General features: G+C 42.0%; 1 protein-coding gene across 1 annotated transcript in view; it reads right to left on the bottom strand.

Annotated features, from left to right (window-relative positions):
- The window catches only part of TMEM132D (transmembrane protein 132D), a 444,061-nt gene that overhangs the window by 47,349 nt on the left and 373,750 nt on the right, over positions 1-22,962 (bottom strand). Inside the window, exon 5 of the mRNA XM_060785602.2 lies at positions 14,781-14,924. Within this exon, the coding sequence (XP_060641585.2) occupies positions 14,781-14,924 (144 nt within the window). The remainder of the gene's footprint in view (positions 1-14,780; positions 14,925-22,962) is intronic.

The raw sequence follows: 22,962 nt of genomic DNA, 5'->3' as shown, positions 1-22,962 counted from the left end.
TTGTAGGATTTTTTTGAAAGCAATGCTGATAGAATCATTCCAGGAGTTGAGTGTAATGTCTGTAGACAGTCCACATTTCGCAGGCATATAGCAATGGCCAATTGCAACATTCACACTTGCTTCAACAGACAAGGGTTCTTTCTCCCAACCTGGACTTTCCACAGATATATTTATACACTTCACTTGCTTCATTGCCAACAGAACCTCTGAAGATAACAGCCACAGATGAAAGCGAAATGTCAGGAGAGAATGTTACTGGATCATGGCATACATCCCAAAAAAACTCACAGCAGCCCAACTTCAAAATGGTAGCTTCATCCAAATATAGTAGTCTATTGAATAAATCATAAACTTAGTTCCACTATTCTTTCACTGATAGCAATTCAGCTTTAACATTACATCAGGTGGAACTCACCTCATCATAAGGTAACATATCATCTTCCTGTTGCATGAACGTTAACAGATTAATTCTCCCACTGTTTTGCTGCTAATGGTATACAGGAGTCTCTGAGTTACAAACATCCAACTTAGAAATGACTCATAGTTAAGAACAGGAGTGAGACAACAGGAAGTGAGAGAAATCTCCCCCTCGAAAGGGAAATTCACTCCTGAAAGAATTATGGGGGGAAAGGGCTCTCAAATGAAGCTTTCTCGCCAATCCTTGTTTTAACAACAAGCCAATTTTTTTGAAACCTAATTCTCACAGGGACAAAAAGTGAGGGGAAGTCTTCTGAACAAGGGGCACAGACAGCAAAGGAAACACTACAGGAGTGTTCACCCTTCCCTATGCTATCAAAAGACACACACACACACACATATAGATGGAGTTACACTTTTAAGATGTTCCTGTTCTCTGTTCTGACTTACATACAAATTCAACTAAAGAACAATCCTACAGAACCTATCTTGTTCTGTAGGTTCTACCCAACCTAACATGGGAACTGCCTGTATATGCATTTATCTTTAAGAATTGGAGCTACACCAGCAGAAATGACAACAAATGTTGCAGTATTGATCCTATTCAAAGTTCTGGCACATCAGACATGCCTTCATCCAGAATGTTCCAACTCAGTCATTCTATATTGATTTTCTTTTCCCACATTTCCAGTAATCAGACAGAGCTGTGTACCCAATCTTCATGTTCAACCCCCACCAGACAGTTCTGGAGGGCTTCCCTCTTTGTGTTAAGATCTAGTCTCCAACACACGTTTTTGTCTGTAGGGTACCTGGCCACTAGCCTGTTGATTTCTTTCTTGGTTTGTACAGCAGTTTGTCTACATACGAGTCTGAAGAACGAATTTGCTAGGAAGAGAAAAAATATGTCTCCAAATGTAATGCAGAAAAGGACCATTGTCTCAGGGTAAATAGTGCCATCAGCTAAATGTGTTATGCAAATCATGCAAACATTAATTATCTGAGGATGGTCACCAACTACATTCAGCATTCACAGATGTGGTAGCAGCTTATTTGCACTTCTGCTAGACTAATTGCAAAATAATATTGCAGCAGTGCTCAAATAAATTACCTTCTGGGGTAGATGGAAACACCAACTACTTGCTCTGCGATCTGTGAGGATCGGGGATCCTCACAATAATTTCAAGTCCCAATGCCAGCTGATCAATTGCCTGAGACCTTTTAGTGATTTAAGTGGGCATATGCTTCTTTTTGGATGGCACACAGGGGACTGCTGTCTATTGTTTTGTGCCCTAGCCAAAACATTATGTGTTATGTGTGTTCATATAATTCACACTAGAATATTTCTAGAGGCCAATCCCTGAGAGACGGAAAGATTTGGGAACCTAGACTATGCCATGACTGTCCCATGGATGTTCCCAATGGAGTTTGTTAACAGTTGGTAGGTGCCTTAGTGACACAGGTAAGTTTGTGGGCACCACTATTAGAATCATGAGATCTAAGGAGCCATGTTAACTGATGCTTTGGCTGCTAACAAGCCTTTCCCCCCATATGATCAAGGCACTCAGCTGCTAGCTAGACACTCCAAGAATCCTAAGGATGACAAGCAAAACTCCTGGAACAAATGGCTTCATTGTACCCCAAGAGTTTAGAGGAGCAATGCTAAATTTAGATATAGATTACAGTACTTTATCTGAGAAACTGTGCACTTTACAGCACATTAATAAAGCAGAACAAGGAATTGCATTGCTTTGCCAGCAGGACAATGTAATACCAGCGCCATTAAATGCTATAAATAATGCCCCCCTTTGAAGAGAAGCTGGCAGACGGTCCTTCACAAGTCACAACAAGGAGCAAAGAATGTGATGACATTCAGAAAATAGACAATGGGTGAAAACTATGGGTGGTTCTACATAGGCACATAATGTAGCTCCAGCCAGTATGAAAAATGCCTATTTGGAGCTGCATTATGTCTCCACAGGAGTGCTTTTATCTGCCTTGGAGGTGGGACAGTACATAGCCCAGCCATGCTGAAACCAGTTTCATCACGACTGAGAATGGGGCAGGATTCCAACCCCTCAGCATCCCAGCCCCTCTCCCAGAAAAGGGCATTTGATCTGCTAGCTCTCCATTTCCTGGTTTGTCCCATGTGACTGAGCAAAGCAGCTTGGCAGTAGTGAGCCCCCTCCCTCCTCCAAAACTTCTAGAATCAGTCACATGGAGATGAATCAGGAAGGAAATCAGCCCAGAGCACAAAGTAACTTGCGTGCGAGGGGCAAGAGGAGAGCCACTCTGCCTCCCCAGGCGGTCTGCGCCTGAAGAGCTCATGATGGCTATGGGAACAAGATTCTGGAGCCCACAAAGGGATCTGGGATGGCTGTCTGTACTGTCCCAACACAGGAGAAATTCTGAATCCTGGTTCAGGATCAGGACTTTTCTTATGCAACTGCATTAAGTGACTTTTTTTTTCGTGTCAGGAGTGATTTGAGAAACTTCTATCTGAACATTAGGAAGAACTTCCTAACGGTGAGAACTGTTCAGCAGTGGAACTCTCTGCCCCGAAGTATGGTGGAGGCTCCTTCTTTGGAGGCTTTTAAACAGAGGCTGGATGGCCATCTGTTGGGGGTGCTTTGAATGCGATTTTCATGCTTCTTGGCAGGGGGTTGGACTGGATGGCCCACGAGGTCTCTTCCAACTCTATGATTCTATGATTCTAAGTCGCTTCTGGTGTGAGAGTTTTGACCACCTGTAAAGACATTGCCAAGGGGATGTGTGAAATGCACATATCTCTATGACAACAACCAACAAAACAGCAATGTATGTGTGTAACTTGCAAAAGTATTCCTCAAAGTAGGTTACTTCATGCTGTATTACTATGTCGACAAGACTTCAAAATTCACAAAAGTACAATTCTCATCCGCGCTCTCCCTGGATTTGAACCTTCGACCTGTTGGTCTTCAGTCCTGCCGGCAAACCCATTTTACCATTGGAGGCTCCTATTAAGTGACTCACCCTGTGTTAACTCATAATAGCCTGCATTGTTTGGCAGTGTAGAATCACCCCATGTTGTAAATAGGGTTTGTAGATGCTCAGATGTTCAAGCCTTCAGATACAATCAAGATCTACAATCAGATTTACTGTCTCCTTATAAGTATCTTAGCCAATACTACTCATTTTAACCCTCTTGACCACTTGTTGGGGATTAGTGATAGCTGGTGGCTGTAATGTCTATAGATAACGAACAACTAAAATAAGTTCAGTACTTGGGATGACTTCTTTAAAGTTTGGACCAAAACTCAGAATGGACTCTTCATCCTACTAACACCAGAACAATAAGATGCCTGAAAGGGATACAACAAAGTGATTAAACTAAGCAACACTACACCTTTGAGAAATTGACAATCGTATTAGAAATTCAGTACCATGAAAACACCACTTCCTTGTACCATTTCCTAAAAACTGTCATTAGACGCTCTTCCTTAGGAAATGATATTCAATGGGTTCTTTTGTTCCCCAGTGGATGGACTGATTCCTTATCTTATTGCTTTATTGTGAGAAAGAGGGCCACAATTTATTCATATGCTGCAATGCAAACTGAGATCAAAACTGACCTTCTTTTCCCCAGAATCGCTAATTGGCTCTCACAAACACACCATCTCACGCCTTAAAAAGCTTAAAAATAACATTACCAGCCATCAGCACCAGAAACCCCCCAATTATTTAAGACGTCAGGAGACCATGGCCACTTAACAGAATTGCAAAACAGGTCATTAGGGCAGCCTCCTTCGATTCCCACAGCCAAGTAAATGACCATTACCTGCTTGGGATTTTGCGGTAAACATTTTAGTTGGGGTACTAATGAGATGTGAAATGCTGCACCTTCCATCCCTGTTTGCTTTCACTGCTCCCTGACCCTCTCTGCACACTAAGACTGACATTTCTGCAAAGAGTTAGAAAGACACAGATATATTTGCAGAGGTCAACCTCAAACCCAAAAGGGTTGATGGGCTTGGCTTTGTCATGTCTATGTTCCTAAACAGCAATCCCATTCCTAGACTCACTTTAGAACATATCCAAAGGCAATAAAGAGCAAGACTCGTCCATCAGGATTATGTGTGAGCCATGAAGCCAACACACTGGTTTGTGTTTGGAACCCAAAAGATTGCAATGAATCTCTTCCCTACTAGAGGTGTGTGTGGTACCAGTTTCTCCCATTTCATCCATTCTTTCATTCCTTTCATTTTGCTCGGGAGCTCCCCCGGAACAAAAAATAAGCTCAACACGAAAGCAAGTGGGAGCGGGTACCATTTCCTTGCCTGCTTTTCATGGGTACAGTTTAATCTTTTTTATTAATCCCCCAGCAAACAAAAAATAAATCCTCATTTATTCTCCTCTTCCAGGAGGTTATCACTCTTCCTTATCTGGAAGTGGGAAGCCTCCTTAAAATGCCTTGGAGAGTGAATGGTGACCAAGGCCCTCTCCTCCCTCCTCCTTGGCTCTTGGAGCTGCCGCCTTGGGTCATTGTTGCTGCTTCTGCTGCATGGCCGGGCGCCTTCCTCTCCTTCTCCCCTTCGTCTCTCATGCAAAGAAGGCACATCCTGCCCCTATCTTCCTCCTTTGCACCTCTTACTCTAGAGTAAGAGGCCCCCTCCTCCTCCCTCCTCCCCAGCTCTTGGAGCTGCCGCTTTGGGTCATTGCTGCTGCTGCTGCTGCCTGGCTGGGTGCCTTCTTCTCCTCCATCCCTCATACAAGGAAGGTGCCTACAGCCCCCCTTCTCTTCCTCCTTCGCACCTCTTACTCTAGAGTAAGCAGCAGCAATCACCCAAAGCGGCAGCTTCAAGAGCTGAGGAGGGTGGGAGGAGGAGAGGGCCTCTTATTTCATCAGTTGAATTGACGAAAAACAACAGGAAAAACTCAGCCATTATCAAGACCTCAAAATCGAATTGCAAAGGCTCGGGCATAAACTAGTACAGGTGGTCCCAGTGGTAACTGGCATACTGGGTGCCATGTCAAAAGATCTCAGCTAGCATTTGAAAACAACAAACATTGACAAAATCATGATCTGTCAACTACAAAAGGCCACCTTACTTGGATCTGCGCGCATCATTTGAAAATACATCGCACAGTCCTAAACGATTGGGAACTGTTCGACTTGTGATTTTGTGATATGAAATCCAGCATATATATTTTGTTTGCTGTGTCATACTGTGTTTTTGTGTAATAATAATAATAATAATAATAATAATAATAATAATAATGATAAATTTGTAGCCCACACCTCTCTCCCTGAAGGGACTCAGGGCAGCTTCAGTAAACAAGTAAACAGGACCACCTTTTTAATCTGTCTCTCTTCCCCTCTTTATCCCCCCCCCCCCGTTCTGCCTCTCCTCCTGCTACCACACCTCTGTCACATCCTGTCACCTCTTTTGTTTTGCTTACTCTTCCTGACCCCTTTTTTTCTCTGTCTGTCACTTCCATCTTTCTCTTTCTGTCTTTCTCTCACTCCTTCTCTCCTCCCCCTTCCACACTTACTCCTCGCCTGTTGCCAGCAGTCTGATCTGATTCTGATAAAGTACTAAAAGGAGCGGCTTTGAGTTTATTCACTTGAGATGCCAGAAGGACAGGCATAGTTCCATCATGCCTCGGCCCCGAAACAGATAGAAAGGCCCTCCCTCCATCCCTATTGCCAATGCCCTGGCCTCAGGGTGAGAAGGAGAGGCAGCATCTGCAGGACTTCATCTCCTTCCACACTGCCACCCCCTTTTCCCTTTCTGTCATTTCTTAATTAAATGGGAAGTCACAAGGGCAGAGGACTGTTTTGTTGGTCTTTGATTTGTAAAAGCACCACATACAGTGCAAGGCATGATGTACAATGATGATGTCATATAAATAAACGATCATAATTATGACCCAAAGGGCTCCGAAAGCTACTGAGCCTTTTGGGTCAAGGAATTAAACCAACATCACTATCATCTAAAATACAATACAGGCATTTCAACAGAATCTTAGCATTAGTTGTCACCCCAAGGGCCATCTATTCCAGTGTTTCTCAACCTTCCTAATGCCATGACCCCTTAATACAATTCCTCATGTTGTGGTGACCCCCAACCATAACATTATTTTCATTGCTACATCACAACTGTAATTTTGCTACTGTTATGAATCATAATGTAAACATCTAATATGCAGGATGTATTTTCATTCACTGGACCAAATTTGGCACAAAAACCCAACATGCCCAAATTTGAATACTGGTGGGGTTGAGGCGAATGGATTTATTTTGTTATTTGGGAGTTGTAGTTGCTGGGATTTATAGTTCACCTACAATCAAAGAGCATTCTGAACTCCATCAAACATAGAATTGAACCAAACATGGCACACAGAACTCCCATGACCAACAGAAAATACTGGAAGGGTTTGGTGGGCATTGGCCTTGAGTTTTGGAGTTGTAGTTCACCTACATTCAGAGAGCACTGTGGACTCAAACAATAATGGATTTGGATGAAACCTGGCACAAATAATCAATATGCCCAAATGTGAATTCCAGTGGAGTTTGGGGGAAATAGACCTTGACATTTGGGAGTTGTAGTTGCTGGGATTTATAGTTCAACTACAATTAATTAGCATTCTGAACCCCACCAAAAATAGACTTGGGCCAAACTTCACACACAGAACCCTCAAAACCAACAGAAAATACTGTGTTTTCTGTTGGCCTTTGGTGACCCCTCTGACACCCCCCTAGCAACCCTACCAGGGGTTTCAGCCCCCAGGTTGAGAAATGTTGATGTAGTCCATCCCCTTACCAGTCAGGACAATAGGACTAAAACAATCCTGAATGATATTTACATTATGATGTACTTTTGCTCTATTGTAATTTGCTTGGACTTGGCCTCATGTTGGCTGCCCTGAGTCCCTCCGGGGAGATGGTGGCGGGGTATAAATAAAGATTATTGTTATTTGAAACACAACAAGATGAGTCCACAGCAGACACTTTGCTGGCCGTTGTATTGGCTCACACGTCGGACACTTCCCAAGTATCTAGGACTGTGTGATGTATCGGCGAATAATGCATGCAGATTCCAGTAAGGTGGCCTTCTGCAGCTGGTAGATTATTATTATTATTATTATTATTATTATTATTATTATTATTGTCATCATCATCCTGTTTAAAGACTTTCAATGAAGGAGAATCTACCACCCTCCAAGGAAGCTTATTCCAATGCCAAATAGCTCTTACTTTCAGGAAGCACTTACTATCAGGATGTTCTTTCTAATTTTAAAGTGCAATCTCTTTTCTTACAATCTGAATTCATTGTTCTGCATCCTAGTCTCTGGAACAGCAGAGAGCAAGTTGGCTCCCTCCTCAAAGTGACATCCTTTCAAATATTTAAACATGACTGTCATGTCTCCACTCTACCCTCTTTTCGCCAAGGTAAACATATCCAGCTCCCTCAGCCTCTCTTCATCGGGCTTGGTTTCTATTCCAAGTCAGTGATAAAGATAGTTTATTTGTGAAAAAAATCATGGGGGAACCTTGTCAAAGGCCTTACTGAAATGGAGAGATGCTATACCCAGAGCATTTCCTTCCTCTAACAAGCTTGTAACTCTGTCAGAAAAAGAGAGATAAGGTTAGTCTACCATGACTTGTTTTTGATAAATCCATGTTGACTTTTAGTGAGCACGGCATTCCTATCTAAGTGCTTACAGATTGTCTTCCTTAATGATCTGGTCCAGAATCTTTCCTGGTCTTGATGCCAGGATGACTGGATGGTCATTGTTTAGGTCCTCTTTTTTGAATATGGGGACAACATTTGTCTTCTTCCAACTGGTTGGAATGTCTCCTGTTCTCCAGGAATTCTCAAAGAAGACTGTTAGTGCCAGGTCTTTTAATTAAGAAACAGTACCACTCTATTTTGCTATTAGTCAGATCTCTCCTGGAATACTGTGTCCTGTTCCGGAACCACAATTCAAAAGAGATATTGGCAAGATGGAACATGTCCAGAAAAGGGCAACCAAATGGTAAAAGAGCTGGAAAAAGCATGGCCTATGAAGAATAGCTTAGGGAGCTGCATATGTTCAGCTTGGAGAAAAGAAGACAACAGCAACAACAAAATTATTTTTGTACTCCACCTCCCCGAAGGCACTCGGGCAGCTTACATATGACACAAAGTGCATAAAAATTACGCATAAAATACAAAAAGTAAAACCAATGGGACATGAAGTACAATGGGACATGTTAGCCATGTTTAAACATTAAAGATGGAGCCAGCTTGCTTTCAGAGACTAGGACATGGAGCACTGGATTCAAACTTCAGGAAACAAGATTCCACATAAACATTGGGAAGAACTTCTTCATGATAAGAGCCAACAATGGAAAACACTGGCTTGGAGTGTGGTGGAGTCTCCTTCTCTAGAGGGTTTAAGCAGAGGCTGGATGGTCATCTGTCAGCAATGCTTTGATTGTGTGCTCCTGCATGGCAGAAGGGGGTCAGGCTGGGGTCTTTTCCAACTCCACGTTTCTGATTCTATAGGGGTTGCATTGCACTCAATAACATATTTTTGTGCTACATTAAGAGAATGTTGAGTTGAGGCCAAGGTGTAACAACAGAAAAACAAGTAGTCAACTCTCCTACTGCGAAAAAAATAACAGTTGCTGTCCACATGGGCCACCACTGCCATCCCCCTCTCTCTTTCTGGTCATGTTGGTATTGGAAATGTAACAGTGCTGAGCAGTGAAGAGTGCCTCATATTGGGTAATATTTAATATTTATTTAAGTGTACATTGTGTTTTAGGGCATTGAATTGTTGCCTGTATGTAAAGCTGCCTTGAGTCCCCTCCGGCATGAGAAAGGTGGGGTAGAAATGCAGTAAATAAATAAATAAATAAATAGTGTGAGCAACCTGAAGTATCTTCCTCTATGTCTTCCTATCAGGAGTCCTATGTGACATAAACTCTTTGGGGAGTTCCTCTACCTCTTTTTCTTCCCATGAGTCCTCTCTCAACCTTCAAAGATGTACCGTAGATACTCAAGTATAAGCTGACTTGAATATAAGCTGAGGCACCTAATTTTACCATAAAAAACTGGGAAAACTTATTGACTCGAGTATAAGCCTAGCGTGGGAAATGCAGCAGCTACTGGAAAATTTCAAAATAAAAATAGATACCAATGAAATTACATAAATCGAGGCTTACAGCTTCTCCTTTCTTCTTGGCACACACCTCTCCTCCTCTTTTGCCACAGAGATCCAGCTGGGTTGCTGTGCCGAAAGGGGAGGAAGCACGGAGCTGGTTGAAGCCCTGTAAAGGGCTTGTTTCAGCCCCACACCTTCCCACCAGGACCCTCACTCAAGTATAAGCCGAGGGGACCTTTCTCAGCATTAAAAATGTGCTGAAAAACTAGGCTTATACAAGAGTATATACAGTAACTAGGTTAGATCAATACCCTAAATAGCTTTCCTATCAGATAATAGAGTTCCTCCAATAAAGCTTAGCTTTTCTCCCCAAGCCATCGGTATGTTTGCTTCCTAAAGCAAGATCCCTAGCTGCTGCATGCACTCTTAACACTTGGCATCTCTGCTGTTATTAGTATGGGATACCTGTGACAACTAGGAACTCTCAAAGTTGGTGACATGGACAGCAGAGCTGTTATAGTTTCATCTTAGCTAGACTCTATCCCACTGCTGTTGTGGGTTAGGAATGATGAGTGCATGGACAGCTCCAGGGCCAGTCTGGAGCATTTCCGCTTCAGATTGGCACTGATTTAAGCATATCATGGAAATGAGACCTCAGTGTTCGGCTGTAAGCTGCTCTACTGTAATGTCAGTATTCTGGGAGCAGTAGAGTACCCTTTTTGTCATTTTCTGTGTGACAGCTTTCAGGGGATTTGAAGAGTACTATCATGTTGTATCCTCTTCCCTCAACTAACTCATTCTGCTCCTCTCACTTTCTCCCTCCCTCCCTCTCACTCCTAGGCTAAACACATACCATTTTTTCAATGTCTCCTTTCATCTGTGAAAGTAAGCTCTAGCCACTGGGAGGTGTGATTAAGGATATTAATCCTGATTTGCTTCCTCCTCAAATGATAAACGGGACAAAGCCAACAATTTTCTCCGCAATATAAGATCAAGATTTTTGGTTTTGGTCTCAGGGACATATTGCGCATTTTCAAGCCTGTTTTGTGCATTTCTGTAATCTGTGCATTATTGGAAAATGTTTGCCTTGTTATATGAACTAGTCAGAGCGCTGGATAGGTTGTTTGTCTTTTTGTGTTCAATCATCCTGTCTATTTGTATTTGCTCTGTGTGTGAGAGAGTGTGCGTGTGTTCAGCTGTACAAAGGGCAGCCATATTGAGACAACCAGGCTAAGCCAAAATTTCTTCATCACGAAGACTTCATTAGCTAGCTTTTCAAGTACAGACCATGACATTTTTACAAGATGTGACCTACATTCATCCTGATCAAACAGACCCACTGGATGAACTGGATCTACCCACACACTGACTCACCATTCAACAACCAATTCAATAAAGCTCCTCTAGTTAGAATTAATCAACAGACTTCTGACCAATGCCACACACAAGTCAATAATAATAATAATAATAATAATAATAATAAGCCTGACCCTCTTGTTACCTGCCACTTGCATTAAAACACACAGATAAACTATAACACTATTAAAATGCATATATTAAAATACACAGAACAAAGATTGACACCAATAGTTCTTCAACTGTGTCTTGAATCCTGACAGGTGATCTCTTCTAATAGGCCATTCTACAGTCTTCTTGGGGAGTCTGATGGAAAGGTCCTCTGGGCAATGGTTGCCAGGTGAGTTGGAGTAAGCATCCCCCAGAGGACCTCTGGGTCAGACAGTATTGGAGAAAGCCATCCTGTAGTTAACCTGGACCTAAACCATGTAGGGCTTTAAAGGTTATAACCAAAACATTGTACTTTGCCCAGAAATGAATTGGCAACAATTGGAGTGACTTTAGTATAAGTGTAATATGCTCACTCCTAGTTGTTACTGTAACCAGTCTGGCTACCATGCTTTGAACTAATTGGAGTTTCCAAACTTGGTACAGTGGTAGCCCAACATAAAGCACATTGGAGTAGTCCAATCTTGAGGTTTCTAAAGTGTCCACTACCATCTTTAGATCTTCTAATTCTTGGAAGGGGCGCAGCTGGTATAACAACTGAAGCTGGTACTAAGCCCTCCTGACTCTCACATCTACTTGGGCTAACATTTGGAGAGATAGATCCAGGATCCCTCCCAAACTGCAGACACAGTCTTTCAGGGGAGTGCAACTCCATCCAGAACTAGTTGAGACACCTCCAATCCTAGATGAGGACCTTAAATGGCAAGCACTTCTTGTCTTATCTGGATTCAGTTTCAATTTGTTTTTCTTCATCCATCCCATTACCTCCTCCAGGCATTCATTTTCAAACCGAATATACTAGCTATTGTCCTAAATGAATAGTAAACACAAAAACGAGAGCCAGCATGAAGGTTTGAGTGTTAGAATGAGAATTGGAAGATGCAGGGTCTTGTCTCCAAACAATTGCATGACTTTAGGCCAGTCAAGCTGTCTCTCAGCCTGATGTAACTCATGGGGTCATTAAAGGAGGGGGGGGGGAGGATAGCCTTGTCTGCTGGTTTTAATTCATTGAAGGAAAGACAGAATATATAATGTAAGAAACAAACAATGGATTTCGCTCTTCTGCCCTCTCAGTTTTCCAGCTTCAGGAAACAAATGCCAACTTCATCAGAAATGAAATGTGCCCTTGCCTCAAAGCACCCCCTCCTTCCTTTCCCCTCTTTATTTAAAGCTACATTAAGTAAATCCATTTTCCAAATCAGTGGCAGATTTATAAAGGCACCTGGATTAAGACACAGAGTGAGGCGTGTTTAATCAGATATTGCCAGCATGACGGCTGGATCTGTAACTGTTAAGCTAAATGGAAACCCTGCAACGATTTTTATATAGTGTGCCAGATTTTCTTTTAAAGCTGCCCAAGTTCATTTTATGTGCGGAAGGATTAGTATGCATACAATGGGGCTGGAAACAAGCCAAAGGTGTGAGAAGGAGGTCGAGACACACTTTGGAACTGATTCTGAGCAAATGCAATGGGGTGGAGAGAAGGCAGTGTGAGAAGACATTGCCTGCCCCCCAAGAGAGCAAAATGGCTGGGGAACTCAGCTTTATGTTAGAGATGGTTCTGCCATCTTCTGCTGACTGGTAATCAGATTAGGATGAGATTTTTACAGTAGGATTTAACCCTCAATAAGTAAAAAAAAATGAATAATCACCCAAGAAGGAGAAAACCAAAATCATGAATAGGCAGAAATGGTGTTGCATCCACTTATTTTGTCTCTTACTTTATCCTTAAGTCCTGCCCTCGCTTCCCCATCAGTAAATTCTCTCTTTTTTGCCAGCAAGCAATGACCTTTTCATTTAGAGAGGCCTTCAGCTGTTAACAGGCCGTAGCAGAAAAGTATTTTAATGTAGTGTTTTTTAGTTTATTTTAAAATGGTGTTTTTAATTTGATTGGCTATGTACCATAAGGCATGTTTTTCCCCCATATAAAGATCTTTAAAAACTAAGTGCGGCTTACAATCATGGCTATGCCTTACAATGGCAGGAACAAGAGAGCAGGAGGTGAAGCCAGCAGTGTTGTACCCCAGCCAAGATTCACCTTGCATTCAACACCAGCCAGGAATCCCCAGTTTATTAAGAAAAGTACATATAAAAAAGAAAATGCACCATAGGAAATCAGAAAGGCAAAAATCCAATAGGTAGTGGGAAAAATAGTCCACAAATAATAAGCTACTCCAAACTGGCAACAGGGAAAAACACTCCAAAGTCAAGAATCCAAACAGTTCAAATCTGTTCTACAAAATGAGGGACAGGAAAAACCAGAATCAAAACATGAGCATAATCCAGGAGAACAAGAATTAAAACATGAGCATGAATCCAAAAGCAATCTATAGAAACTTCTCAAAACATGAATCCAAACTCCCAAGATCTTAGACTCAAAACTGGAAACAAGGTTTGCGATCCTCACTGCTTTGCAGTGTTGCCTGATCTGAATTCTAAAGGGGATACTTCTCTGACCACAAGCCATGAAGGAGCACAAGCCATGAAGGCATTTCTGTGACCTTGGCTCTCTTGCTTGTGAGATTTCTCATGCTGTTGTTTCGCACAGAGTCTTTACAACTTCCTTAGCTTGTGTGATTCCTCCCTAAGATCAAGGCTAACACGCCTGCTAAACCCAGATGTATTTTTGGGTGAGCTTTCTCGCCCATCTGCTTTCTTATCAGGGGTTGCTATTAAAGATCTAACTGCAAAGACTCTGGCACAAGCTAATAAAGGTGGTCCCAGTGGTAAGCAGTACACTGGGTGCACTGCCTAAACACCTTGGCTTGCAGTTAAACACAATTGGCGCTGACAAAATTACCATCTGCCAGCTGCAAAAGGCCACCATACTGGGATCTGCACGCATTATTCGCTGATATATCACACAAACCTAGACACTTGGGAAGTAGCCGACGTGTGAGTCAATACAATAGCCAGAGTGATCTTGTTTACTGTGGACTCATCTTGTTGTGTTTCTAATAATAATAATAATAATAATAATAATAATAATAATAATTGTTATTGTTACGTGTACCGCAGTCTGTCTTGGGTCTCACTTTGGGAAAAAGGTGGGAATTTAAATAATGCCTCCAGTATTGAAGTTACTGTAATGTAATCTAAAGTTATGGACTCGTACCTGTTCCATATTTAGTAATACTACATACTCGTGATCACATCACTATTGCCATGAGTATAAATGTTCCCCAACCTGTCTTGACAGGCAGCAAGTATGCCAAATAGAGGTCTGTTCAGAGTGTAGGAGGAGGATGTTTCCATTCCCCTCCCACCAACTAGAGAGGCCGCAAGAATCCATTGCCTCTTTTACTGGTGAGAGCGGACTGGAAATGTTATTCTCCTGCACCCTAAACACTTGTTCAACAGCTGTCTATTGCTCAGTATAGCTGCTAGCTGTTAAGATGGGTCTGAGTGGTAATGTCAGTATACTTTATTTATTATACAATCGTAGATATGTAGGCAATGTAGAATATTGGTGTAAATAAATAACTAATGAATCAAGGGAGGGGAATAGTCTGCAACACCTGTAGGGGGGATAATCATTGCAACCGTAAGTAGGATTGAAACCTCCTCTCCCAAAATCATAAATATTTGCATAGAAAGGCTTTGCACAGGAAGGTGCAATATGAATGAAAGAAAGCAAGAAAGTGAAAGATTGCTGAAGTTTAGAGACTTGCACAGATTTAGTTGCAGAGTTCTCATTTTTCAATCCATACCTTAATGACATCTTCATCAGAGGACCTGCATTCTACTGATTCTAGAAGATCGGTGACAGTTCCATCATCTTCCACTGAGACCACTTTGACAGGGACAGCTACAGTTTTCCCAGTGAGAATAGCAGTGTTCAAGATCTCTGCTTCCTGAAAGAAAAAACATGCAATATTTGTCCGGCTGTAGAAAAGAATGCAGCCTAGCCATACGGGATGCAGAGGTTTCATTAATACATTTGCAGCAAATAATGGCTTGTATTCATTCAAGGTCAGCACCTAAGCCAAATCTACATTTATAGCAGTGTTTCTCAACCTTCCTAATGCCACGATCCCTTAATATAGTTCCTCATGTTGTGGTGACCCCCAACCATAACATTATTTTCATTGCTACTTCATAACTTAAATTTTGCTAGTTATGAATCATAATGTAAATATCTGATATGCAGGATATACATATTTTCATTCACTGGAGCAAATTTGGCACAAATACCTGATGCGCCCAAATCTGAATTCTGGTGGAGTGGGGGCGGGGGGGCGGGGGGGGGGGCGGAATTGGTTTTGTCATTTGTACTTGCTGGGATTTATAGTTCATCGACAATCAAAGAGCATTCTCAACTCCACCAATGATGGAATTGAACCAAACTTGGCACATAGAACTCCCATGGGCAACAGAAAATACTGGGAGGGTTTGGTGGGCATTGACCTTGAGTTTTGTAGTTGTAGTTCACCAACATCCAGAGAGCACTGTGGACTCAAACAATGATGGATTTGGACCAAACTTGGCGCGAATACTCAATATGCCCAAATGTGAACACCAGTGGAGTTTGGGGGAAAAGGACCTTGATATTTGGGAGTTATAGTTGCTGGGATTTATAGTTCACCTACAATCAAAGAGCATTCTGAGCCCTACCAATGATAGAATTGGGCCAAACTTCCCACACAGAACCCCCATGACCAACAGAAAACCCTGTGTTTTCTGATGGTCTTCGACGACCCCTCTGACACCCCCCTTGCAACCCTCTCCCGGTGTCCTGACCCCCAGGTTGAGAAACATTGATTTATAGGATAGTAGGCTGGAGAAGGTTATATTAAATCATAGGGATCAGGGCTTCGACCTTAACCATGGCTTGGGATGATAATGCCATAGTTGCTTGGTTTACTTTTGCTCTGTTTTACAACCACATATTTTGATTACTGTTAGGCCATGGCAGCAATGATGCCTGTGTCAGTAGGATGGTCCCTTAAACAGTTTGTGTAGACAAGAAATCTCCTTTAAAATTCAGAGTAAAACCTGGAGTTGGTTCACTGTTCCACCACCATGAGAATAACCAGTTGTCACTGTTGCGGATTTGAGTAAATGCTGGGTTTTAAGTTTTCAAATCATTCTTTCTGTTGCACTCTAGCCTTGAGATCACCCTTTTTCATCCAGTGTCACACCAGATTCCAGGAGTATCTAACTACAGCAGGTTATTTAGAAAATCATATGCAAAAGGGAAAAGGAAATTCCCCAAAAGGAGTAGAAAAGGTGCTCTAAAATAGCAGTAGTATATATATACAAAGAGAAATAGTCCATAAAGGCAAGGTACATAGAATCCAGGAAATCAAGATCATAGGCATACCGTATATACTCAGGTATAAGCTGAGCTTTTCAGCCCCTTTTTAGGCTGAAAAAGCCCCACTCGGCTTGAGAATGGATGCAATTGTGGACAACAAAACCATACATTCAATGTATCTGTATATAACAACTACAAAATCTCACAGAGAAGAAAGTCCAGTTGGGCTCACTGGAATTTTTGCTAGGATTATTAAATGCTTACGCACTGGAATCATTCTGCCTCAGGGAAGCACAGACCTGCCTAGTAGGCATGCCAGGCGCCACTTCCAAATGAACTGTGCAAAGGATTGCAGCTCACATCTTGTACAAAGGACAGTTTAAGGCCATTTTCCAATTCTTAGGAACATCTCTGCACCCTCTTAATTTTTGATGCTTCATGTTGAACCTGATGAAGACTTCACTACCTTTTAGATGCGTTGTCATCAACCACACTGGAACAGAAAACATCTTTTATGAATATACCCACAATCAAGCTAGGTCCCTGTGTATTTGGCATTTGATTTTGCAATGCTTTTGTTCAGAGAGAGGTGCTAGGCAAAAAAACAAAAAAAATCACACTAAACAATTAGGACACTTCTATGTTAACTTAACAGGCATGGCTACATTCTACTGAATCTTGAGAGTTGAAGTTTGTTAAGTCACAAGTGTTTTCTAGCCAAAATTTCTAAGCCCCCTTCTACTTTACCATATAATCCAGATTATACACATTATCTTCTTTGAACTGCATTATATGGGTCTACACTGCCATATACTCCAATTCAAAGCAGATAGCCTGGATTCTATATGGCAGTGTAGAAGGGGCCTTATATAATCCAGGGCCCTTCCACACAGCCCTATAAACCAGAATATCAAGGCAGAATAACCCACAATATTTGCTTTGAACTGGGTTATCTCAGTCCACACTGCCATATATCCCAGTTCAAAGCAGATAATGTGGGATTTTATTCAGCTGTGTGGAAGGGGCCCCAGTTCAAAGCCGATAATGTAGATTATCTGCTTTGATAATCTGTATCATATGGCAGTGTAGGAAGGCCTAAGTACCGTGATGGGAAGTTGCTGCTTACTGGGACAAAAATAAGGTTGAACAGTGTGAAAGCCACCTACTGCATGGCTATCAGCCTCCTCCCAGTAGACTCAAATCAAGGAAAAGCTTCATGAGAACCACCACTCCTCTTAATGTTCCTCCAGCAAGAGCATCCCTCTGGGCAGCTAAACCAGGCAATTCCAACTGGATGGCCCCCCACAAGGGTCTTTTCCTCCAGGGGCAAACCAAGAATGGTCAACTTGGAAGTCCCTGAACACACTCAGAAGTGGAGTTGGCTGATCAAAAGACAACATGACAAAATGGAACTACCTAAAAGAATCCTCCACCTTGTGCAACTGTGGAGCAAAACAAACAACTCCGCATCTGTATGCTTGCCCATAATGCTCTGCCTCATGCACAGAGGAAGAACTGTTTAAAGCTCCAGACAATGCGGTCGCTGTTGCCCGTGTTTAGTCTAAAATTATTTAGCCACTTGTGCTCCTCTATTTTATCAGATTTATACTTATTTATGCAATGCTTTTGACACGAAATAAGTAAATAAGTACTGCATGAAACCAAAAACCCCAGAATTCAGATGGAAAAATGCCATTTAAAGTGGTATTAAAGTTCTATAATTGAGTTGTGTCAAAGAGACCAAGTCTCAATGGCATATTTAGGGCATTTGCAAGATGGAACTGATGGTCTTTTAAAAACTTGGAGGGTCTAAGGGCTTTGGCCAGCAAGAGGAATTTTGTGGGTCACATTAAGGCTCCGTCTAGACTGCCATATAAAATTCAGATTGCCTGCTTTGAACTGGATTATATGGCAGTGTAGACTAATATAATCCAGTTTAAATCAGATCAATCTGGATTTTATATGGCAGTGTTGATGGGGCCACAGGGCCCTTCCACACAGCCATATAACCCAGAATATCAAGGCAGAAAATCCCACAGTCTTTGCTTTGAACTGGGTTATCTGAGTCCGCACTGTCATATATTCCAGTTCAAGGCAGATAATGTGGGATTTTATTCAGCTGTGTGGAAGGGGCCCCAGTCTCCAGATAAAATTTGGTCACCGCTGTTTTGTGTCTTGTTAGGAGCCCCTGGTGGCACAGTGCGTTAAACCTTTGTGCCGGCAGGACTGAAGACTGACAAGCAGGAGGTTCGAATCCAGGGAGAGCATTGATGAGCCCCCTCTGTCAGCTCCAGCTCCCTATGCAAGGACATGAGAGAAGCCTCCTACAAGGTTGGTAAAACTTCAAAACATCCGGGTGTCCCCTGGGCAACGTCCTTGTAGACATCCAATTCTCTCACACCAGAAGCAATTTGCAGTTTCTCAAGTCGCTCCTGACATGAAAAAAATAGTTCTAATAGCAGGCACTGACCTACTATTACATTTGGATTTAAAAAAACACAGTTGCGTGCTTAAACAATTCATAACAATGGTAGAATTGAAGTGATATTTTCAGATCAGCTTGGTTCAGACTATATCAATACCCCCTGAGGTTCCAATTAGAACCAAATTCTCCCCTCTGTGTCATATTCTACCGCAACTCAAAGGCAATTTTATTGCCTCCTATGAAATTATGACTTGCACCCTGGGTAAAAATAGAATGAGCTTGGCTTTGTGCATATTGTCTCAATTCTTATTCCAAATCTGAAGGTATTTAAAGGTTTTAAAAGAGGCCTATGTGTAGAACAAGTATATCTTGATTTCATTTGGTTCCTGTGAATGAAGACTTCCATAACTGGAATACTTCAAGTGGAAATTTATCATCTGAATAGTTCACCATACAGGGATTTGAAGTTTGACCTGATTTTACTTGTAGAGAAGGACATAAGAGATGGAAAATGAAGAAAATCTGAAGTTGAGTTTTTCTACTGTCTCGTGGACTTGGGGAGCAAGCATCAGTTTCTCTAATCTAACATGTTAGAGATAGAAGGAAAGTGGGGAGGGACCTATGAACCTTTTAAAGCAATAGATCTCCTTTGTTTTAGTTCAACAATAGGATAAAGGATGACCATAGCATTCACAATGAACTGATAAAGACAACCTAGAATCATTTATTTGTTTATCATTTCAAAAGCAAAATGAGGGTACAGTTGTACTGTACTTAAAAAAACACAAAGTTTTTAAAACTTGGCATTATACTAAATGTCCTTTGACCAGTAGCTGGCCACTTGGAGTGCCTCTGTTGTTGCTATAATAAGGTCCTCGGAGGCACTGTGCATGTGGTAGAGCTCAGACTGCATTGTAGTAAGTGGTCTGTAGTTTGCTCTTCTCCACACTCGCATGTTGTGGACTCCACTTTGTGGCACCATTTTTTAAGGTTGCCTTTGCATCTTGTGGTGCTAGAGCACAGTCTGTTTGGTGCCTTCCATGTCGCCCAGTCTTCTATGTGCCCAGGAGGGAGTCTCTCATCTGATATCAGCCATAGGTTGAAGTTTTGGATTTTTAGCCTGCCACTTTTGGACTTTAGCTTGCTGAGGTGTTCCTGCAAGTATCTCTGTAGATCTCAGAAAACTATTTCTTGATTTAAGGCGTTGTTGTGCTGGCTGATATCCAAACTGGGGAAGGGCCGGAAATGTCACTGCTTGGTCGTTTCATTACTGGCTGCCGCTTCCCAGTGGATGTCAGGAGGTGCAATACCGGCTAAACCAGGGATTCTCAAACTAAGGCCCAGGGGCCGGATACAGCCCTCCAAGGTCATTTACCTGGCCCTCGCCCAGGGTCAACCTAAGTCTGAAATGACTTGAAAACACCCAACAACAATTCTATCTCATCAGCCAAAAGCAGACTCACACTTCCCATTGAAATACTAATAAATTTATATTTGTTACATTGTTCTTCATTTTAATTATTGTATTGCTTTTAAGTGTTTTTTGCACTACAAATAAGATATGTGCATAGGAATTCATTAATGTTTTTTTTTTCAAATTATAATCCGGCCCTCCAGCAGTTTGAGGGACTGTGACCTGGCCCTCTGTTTAAAATGTTTGAGGACCTCTGGGCTAAACAGTATAATTTTTCCAGTGGTTTAGAGCATAGACATCCTGTGATAATGCGGCATATCTCATTAAGAGCCACATTAAGAGCGTGATATGTTCCAGCAGCAGAGGAGCAAAGCACAAGGGCTGATCTCTTCACTGTATCTGGTTGTGATCCCCAGGTTGTGCCAGCCAGTTTCAGTCACAGATAAAAACCAGTGAGTGAATTGACTGCAACTACTTTTGCACTTTGAACTCAATTTACGCTAAATGAAATAAGACAAGAACTAAGGAGGAAAGCAAGACATTTAAAAAGCAGCTGAAAAAGCAAGACATCAGAGGATTAATTGGGATTGTCCCTAGCAAATCAGGACAGTTGGAGGATATAGATTACAGTAACCACAGAATTCTTCAGAGGATTAGCAACACAACATACATTAAGTCTTCAGAACACTCTAGAAGTTATCTCTAGATGCTAAATGTGCACATAATGTTCTACTTAGCGAGGGGGTTATGACTATAGCCAATGCTGTAGTGCCTCCTACATTAAAAAACATGAGAAGTAGCTTCAAAAAAATTAATGTTAGCAAGTTTCATTTAAGTTTTTATCCTTTAGATACAAAACTGTGTTGTGTTTTATCTTATTCCAAGTTGCAGTGACTTCTGAACTCAAATGCTTATTGGATTTCCTGGCAACCTTCATCATTTTTTAAAATGGGTATCTGATCTGACATATTTTTTGCTTCATGGAAGTGAATGAATGTTGTGTCTGATCTTCTTATCAGTTATTTATTTTCTGTAGAATAATTGTGTACTGCTTCTATATAGTTTATATTAGAAATAAATATCATTTTGGTCCCCATTTTTATGAATTCAATTAAAATTCATGTCCAATTAATTAAACAGAATTTTGGTGAAGAAGACAGCAATATATTATTAGTTCAGAGCATGAACTCATGTAGTACACATAGGCCGGCATACTCTTAATCAGTTGTGATATCGTGAGTTTGCAGCTGGATCATATTTTCATTGGTGATTATGGCCCAAATGCCACATTTGCAAATGGCATTGAAACCCACCTTAATAGCCAGTCATCTGTCTGTGCTAATGCCAAGTGGGGTTTTGTGAATAACATGATCACTCCCTTCCTCCTACCAAGTGAGGCTAGGTCCCCTTCCACACAGCTATATAAAATCCACATTAACTGGATTATGTGGCAGTGTGGACTCAGATAACCCAGTACAAAGCAAGTATTGTGTATTATCTGCCTTGATATTCTGGGTTATATGGTTGTGTGGAAGGACCCTAGGAGGAGCAGAATCAAGGACTCCTGCAGGAACCTCTTTCAACTCTTCACTACAGTGCCACTTGCGGGCAGGAGAGGGCTGGTCACATCGTTCTGCAGTGCCCCACTTGTCAGTAGAGCAGGGTCCGATGGGGAGTTTAAGTATAGCTATGACATCACTCCTAATGCTGGATTTTATGGAGATGACTTATAAATAATTTGAAAAAATATGTATATGACTACACTTGATATGTGCTTAAAATGATGCATTTGCCTTGTATGTGCAAATATTTTTGGTCTGTGTGCAAAGGGCAGATGTGAATATGACCCCTAACCGTTACCCCCTTGGTATAAGTAATGACTCGGAGATGGTCTGGTGCAGGCTGAATAAAGTCCATCAAGTCATTTGGTCTGTCTCTGTGGCACCTGCAGCTGCCCCCCTCTCTCTCCCTTGCTCACTTTTCTCTCTTGTAGGCAGCACAAGTTGTGACCAGTGGCGATGGGTGGTTTTCCCGCCTGCTTCCCTCCTTCAGTTGCACTCGGGCCTTCTGGAGATGTGGCTGGAGGGAGGTACCCTAACAAAAATGAAGTAGGAACTGCACTCCAGACACTTCCCACCATCTGCTCAACCAGACACCTCATTGCCTGCCTGCTCTGCCTCCCTGCCTGGTGGCCACACCGCCCTTCTACTTCTCCGTGTGGGTTGCAATGCTGCTCGAAAAGTTGCCAGAGCTTCCAAGGCCAGGCCCATTTGGGTGACCCCCTCCTCCAGCAGCTTGAGTGTGGCTTCCCTCCTCTGGGCTCCTCGCCCTCCACAACCACCAAGACTTTACTTCCCGTCTCCTACCTAGGACTCACCCCTCCATTTTTTATAGTCCGTGAAAAAATGTTTAAATATTCAAATGCCTTTTGACAAAAAAAAAAAAAAGGTTCCCTGCTTCTGGTCTGAGGAGATGAAACCGATGGTGTTGCAGACATGGAATGAAGCCAATGGAGTACATGCATTTGTTCTCTTTCAGGTCCAGAGAGCATTGCCCAGTGTCTCTGGAAACCGCATAATATCTTACAATGGGGAGTATATAAGTTTGATCCACTTTGGCAACGTCTCCATTCAATGGCAGTAAACAAGACAATTAAGCACTGATTGTTTACCTGAATGCAACAAAGAGAAATTTCCTTGTCAACAGGGGGAAGGGTTTTTTTGTAGATGACACAGAGGAGCCAAGGAGCAGTGGCAACACACGCTGATGAGCAAGGAAAGAGTGATGGCTCCTGTG

Source organism: Anolis sagrei, chromosome X, assembly GCF_037176765.1.
Source record: "Anolis sagrei isolate rAnoSag1 chromosome X, rAnoSag1.mat, whole genome shotgun sequence".
In the NCBI taxonomy this organism is placed as follows: domain Eukaryota; kingdom Metazoa; phylum Chordata; class Lepidosauria; order Squamata; family Dactyloidae; genus Anolis; species Anolis sagrei.
This window is presented reverse-complemented; position numbering and strand designations above follow the sequence as displayed.